At 31.2% G+C, this 5849-nt stretch overlaps 1 protein-coding gene across 1 annotated transcript in view; it reads right to left on the bottom strand.

Moving 5' to 3' along the window:
* Positions 1-3342: 3342 nt before the first annotated feature.
* Positions 3343-5849, bottom strand: part of LOC112508902 — a 4165-nt gene continuing 1658 nt past the window's right edge. The window contains exons 3-4 of the mRNA XM_025113734.1: positions 4616-4704; positions 3343-3651 (exon numbers count right to left, since the gene is read on the bottom strand). Of these exons, the coding sequence (XP_024969502.1) occupies positions 3504-3651; positions 4616-4704 (237 nt within the window). The 3' untranslated portion in view covers positions 3343-3503. The remainder of the gene's footprint in view (positions 3652-4615; positions 4705-5849) is intronic.

Below are 5849 nucleotides of genomic sequence, written 5' to 3'. Positions count from 1 at the left end.
ACAAACATATATATATATATATATATATATATATAATTTTATAAAAATTATATCTTAGCGGCGGTTTTGGCGTGTTGGACGGATTGAGCTAGGCCTAACCCAATTTCAACCCTCCTAATTGGCGGGTTAGCGGTTTGACGGGTGGACGATTTGGTGGTTATGCGTATTGGGTTTAATTGGGTTGTTAGCGGGTTGGGTTGTACGGGTTTTACGGGTTGACGATTTTTGGTGCACCCCTATCACGGACGACAACTTCCAAAGTCAACCTCTCACTTCAAACATCAACTTCGGGCGTTCAACCCCACTTCCATCCACCACCCACCAACACCCTCTCTCACCACCTACGTTTTGATAAACAAAACCCAACACATCATGAATCCACTGTCGAAAAAATTTAATTAAAAGGATTAGAAAACAATAATATTAAATTTTTATAAATAAATTTTAGAACTTTATTAACGAGTAATAAAACCAAGATCTATAGAAGAACTTTATAGTTCGAGATAGAAAACTAAAGACCAGAATCGAAACCAAACCAATATTCCCACACAGGTTTGAATCTATCCTTCGTGATAGACTCAATGGTAGAAAGGGTAGAAGCAGAGTGTTCACAAAGTGAACGAAAATTAAATACTATGCCGAAAAAACTGAAGTACCAACCTGGTTATCTGGAAACACGTAAAGGTAGAGATCTGCACGGTACAAAACCTATCCTTAAAGGTTTTATACGACCATCGTATAAGCTCGGTTCGCAAAGCCCCAGGATTGATTTAGAATTGGATCTCGAATATCAATAGCTTTGATATCGAAATCAAAGCAAGGTGTATGCAGAAAATTGGTAGAGGAAAAAAGTAAACAGGAGCAGCAATCAATGAGAAGAAAAACTGAATTTTCGAGAGTATTTTTTAGGTTTGGCTTCAACCCAGTATTTATACTGGGTGAGGCCACGATATCTCGCACGATCTTCTCCCCATATCTCGCATGATCATGGAGAAGTTGGAGAATTATCCTCCAACGATCATTATCTCTAAAAATGTGGCTGAATCGGTTTTAAAACCGATGTTAAATTCAATTATTTTCTTTCTCTCTCGACTTTGTACCAAAAAGATACTCGGAGTTCGGGGCGCGGCTCCGATGCGAAGTGCAAAGTGCGCCTTCTCGCTCCACTTTCGTGAATCATGCGCTCGTGGCCTCGGCCATGCACGCACGTGTGCGTTAGGCCTTCCACTCAAGACCCCCATCATGAGTCTACTCATGTTCAAAAGCCCAATTCTAGAGAAAGCCTTATAAGTTTCTCTAGAGTTTCTTTATCTACCAATGTAGGATGGAGGAAAACCTCTAACCTTACATACAATTTCCAACACCCACCCCATCACCGTGAATCCATCCCACCATTGTGAACCCAACCTACCACCATTAACGTATCCAAAAGTGGTATGACTCTATCGAAAAAAGTACAAGGGATGGAGTTCTACAAGCAACACATCGACGATGGTAGTGAGCTTCACATATGCTTCTAGGAGGAGAGACATCGGTGGTGGGGGAAGGAAGAGAGGCGTTGGTGGTGGTGGTTGTGTTCATAACCAACGATTACTTCTTCGGGGAAGGGGGGGGGGGGGTTCTACACATGCAGATTTGTACATATATGTAAATTTATTTATAATTATTTTAATAGAAAATAAGAAAATAAGAAAATACATCGAATGACTAAATTAATCTTCATTTGATTAGACTTACCAGAAAAAATTAACGAACATTAGAAATAGGGATAAAAAGCATTACGAAGTGACAAACGTGTGAGACTGAATATGAGAAAACGAAGTTGAGGGATGATATCCCTCAAAAGTGACAAACATTAATAATAATTCTAAATAATTGATAATTAATATTAATGAATTGTGGATTTGGTCCCTATAGTTTGATGTTTTTTACTAGGGTCCCTATGGTATATTTATTGTAGATTTGGTTCCTGTGGTATTCAATTTGTTTTGGTTATGGTTCTTCTGACTAACACTTCCATTAACTTCGTTAAATCATGGATCATTTTAGCCTTTTGCCTATTTTCTTTATCTTTTTCATATAAAAAATAAAAACAATATTTTTAAAAACACACACACACATATAACAATATCAAAATAAATAAAATATGATATTATTGTATGATTTAATTTATTTTAATTTTTATTATATTAAATATGATTTAATTTTATTGTTTTATTGCAATGGTGAAAAAATATGTGGTTTTAATGTAATTAAAAAATTAATTTAAAGAAACCATATATTATCTTATTTTGAGCAAATAAAATAAGATATTGTTTTAAGATTTGAAATTAAAAAATTAATTATGTTTAAGATGATTATTTTTTTTTTCTAACGTTGCAATAAACAAGCTTATTATTGATATTTCAACATCAAAATCATCGAACACCACTAAGAAATGAACTTCAATTTTATCATCCTAAAATTAGATTTCCAGTTTTCATATTATTTTTATTCAAAAACTCAAAATCAACTATTTAGATTTTAACTAAATAAAATATTCATATACACTCTTATCTTTATAACTTAAAATTGAACAAATCAGTATACAAACGTCAACTAGGTTTTCATATCGAAATAGACAAAAATAATAAAACAATAAAATTAGTTTGTATTTAATATAATTAATTTTTTAACTTAAACAAATAAAATCATAAAATAATATCCTATTTTATTTATTTTGATATCATATATATATATATATATATATATATATATATTATATTTGTGCATAAAAATATTGTTTTTATTTTTTATAGGAAAAATACAAAAGAATAGACAAAATGGCCCTTGATTTAACTGAGTTAACAAATGCGTAGTCAGAGGTTCCCATATTCAAAACAAATTGAATGCCACAAGAATCAAATTCATAATAAACATATTATAGATACTCTAATAAAAAATATCAAAATACACTGACCAAATCCACAATTCACTTTAAAATTGATTAATGGTTTGGAATTTAATATCAATTAATAATGTAAAATTAATATTAGATATAATATACATTTAATATCTATTAATACTTAATAATTAATTTATATGAATAATTAATATATTCTATATGGTTGATACGCCACTTTCATGATAAGACCAAATTATTGTCTTTTCGATGGCGTCGTGCTAATAACTTAGAGGTCATAAACGAAGGGAACGTTGGTTCATTAAAAAAACATACAAGTGGCTGCAAGCATCTCATAGATTAAACAAAGCTTTAAATTAATAACTATGATTAAAATACAAACATATATATATATATATATATATATATATGTTTTAGGATTGTATGTCTGATCAGTTCAGTAAAAACACAATTTGGATATACTTTTATAAAATGTGGGTAAAATGAGATTTTTACATCAGAAAACATCACAAATGATGAATAATTAGAAAAAATCCACACAATACATGACTTTGATGTTGTTAAGGAAAAACAATTATTCTGTAGTAGATCGGTTGTGGTTTTAAGCAACAATGGTACCAAGAGCAGGATGGAGGTTGAAGTTGTCGAGGTGCTTATGGGCAACATGGAACTGTGCAGAGTAATTGTATGCAGCCTTTGATGAGATATTCGGTGGTTCGTTTAAAAAAGCCCAGTTGCTACTGATCCACCTAAAATTGAAAAACTTATAAATTTAAGATCGACTATTTATGTACACAACTAAATAAGAACTTAAAAAAATAGTTGAGAATCGTAAGAACCACTAATCATGTGAAAGAATATTGTTGTTACAAATGTGAAATAAAAAGTACACATAAAAAATAAACACATTATGAAACAATATTGCTTACCGGTTCTCATGGTTCTCAACCCTTTTGTTATTCTCATTTAACTATTACCCCCCCAACATACATATACATATATATATATATACACACACATACATATACATATATATATATACATATACATATATATATATATACATATACATATATATATATATACACACACACACACACACACATAGATAGATTAAATGAAAGGCACTAACCGTAACAATTCAATAAGTTTTATCTTAGGCTAAAATTCAAGAAGGTATATTACTATTCATGTGTATATGTCTGTGTTTTATATATCAAAAGTATGGATATGTTTTGTTTCACATGCGAAACAGTTTTGTTTGTCTCATATATCAAATAACACTGTAAGTTTCACACGTGAAATTGATTCTTACGATTCTCAACATTTTTCTGGTTAAAACTGATTTGCGCCCTAATTTATATATATATATATATATATATCTATATATATATAAAGAGAGAGAGAGAATTGGGATTATGTGAGATCAAAGGTTTTTCGTGAGACCCGTAAAACCAATTCTCAACCCTTGGATTAGATCTACAATCTAAACATTTATAATCACAAAATTGCCACTAGACTTCCACTAATTATAAAATTGCCACCGTGCAACTTTAGATAATTAGATCATTAGCTTATAAAGTTGATCAATAAACATAAATTGATCTCATGGGTCTCACAAAAAACCCTTGATCTCACGTAAATCCAACCCTATATATATATATATATATATATTCTCAAGTTGTAATAGAAAATTAAAATCAGAAAACACACCAGCCATGCTTCTTCAGAAGTGGTTCCATTCTTTCTTCCTCTGCAATGAGACTAGGACGATGAGGCTCACTATCATCATACACAACTTTCTGTAGAAATAAAATTCAAACTTAAATGTCAAAAATTACAAGACATGACTTAATTTACATTTTACACCCTCATACTTTATAATTCTCATTTCCATCACATAAGTTACAAGGCCTTGGTAGATTGTCTTGCCGAATGGCCTTTCCCTCGATCGAGCAATTGAGTTCGAGTTCCATAAATTTTAAACTACGAGTCCAAGTCTTTTGGAGACACGAACAAAGAAGTTCGTTTTGGCTAAAAAAAGGAAGAACGTGTCCTCATACTTTTCAACTTTTTTATTACTACCACGAGAATTACTAAGGGCCGTTTACTAAATGCTTACTTGGTAAGTGTTTACCGAATAAATTTTCCTTATCGGATGAATATGACAAGGGCCAATAATCTTATCGGGTATGAGTGACGAGAAGGATGGAAAGTCTTACCCTGTAAATGAAGATTACGACTCTTATCCAGGTAAGCACTTACCCAGTAAATTGTTGCATTCAATATGTTTTGATTTAATGAAATCTTACTCGTTAAAATAAATTATAATGTTGACTCCTATAGGTAAACACTTATCGTGTAAGAATTTGGGTAAAGAGTCCCTAATTATAAGTCTTGTTTCATGAAAACTCATACTTTAATATTTTTCACTTCTACCACTTGGCTTACCAAGTATTGTTAGACAAAACCTCATACTTTATTGTTTTGCACTTCTGCCGCATGAATTACTAGGTCTTGTTTGATGAAACTTCGTACTTTATTATTTTTCTCTTCTACCACATAAATTCCTAAGGGGTTTATTTACTAAATATTTACCTTGTTAAGCGCTTATCAGTTTAATTATTTTATCAGGTAAACATGATAGGAATTAAGAATCTTACCCGATAAGACGAAAGATAATGATTGGGTGTCTTATTGGGTAAGTGATGATGATGACTTTTATCCGGTAAGCACTTACCATCAATCTGTTTTAATGGCTGAGAATGTTGCCCCATAAGCTATATCAGACAATGTTTGGCATACGTAAGCTAGTTTATAAGTTGACTTATTTTTTGAGTAATCATTTGAATGCATATAAACTAACTTATTGATAAATTACTTGAAGTAGCTTATGATGAGTTTTTTGATAATTTTTTCAATTATAACCGTGATTAATATTAATTAT

This window comes from Cynara cardunculus (genome assembly GCF_001531365.2).
Source record: "Cynara cardunculus var. scolymus isolate 2C chromosome LG 3, CcrdV1, whole genome shotgun sequence".
Lineage (NCBI taxonomy): Eukaryota > Viridiplantae > Streptophyta > Magnoliopsida > Asterales > Asteraceae > Cynara > Cynara cardunculus.
The sequence above is the reverse complement of the archived record's forward strand: the minus strand, read 5'-3'. Positions and strand labels throughout refer to the sequence as shown.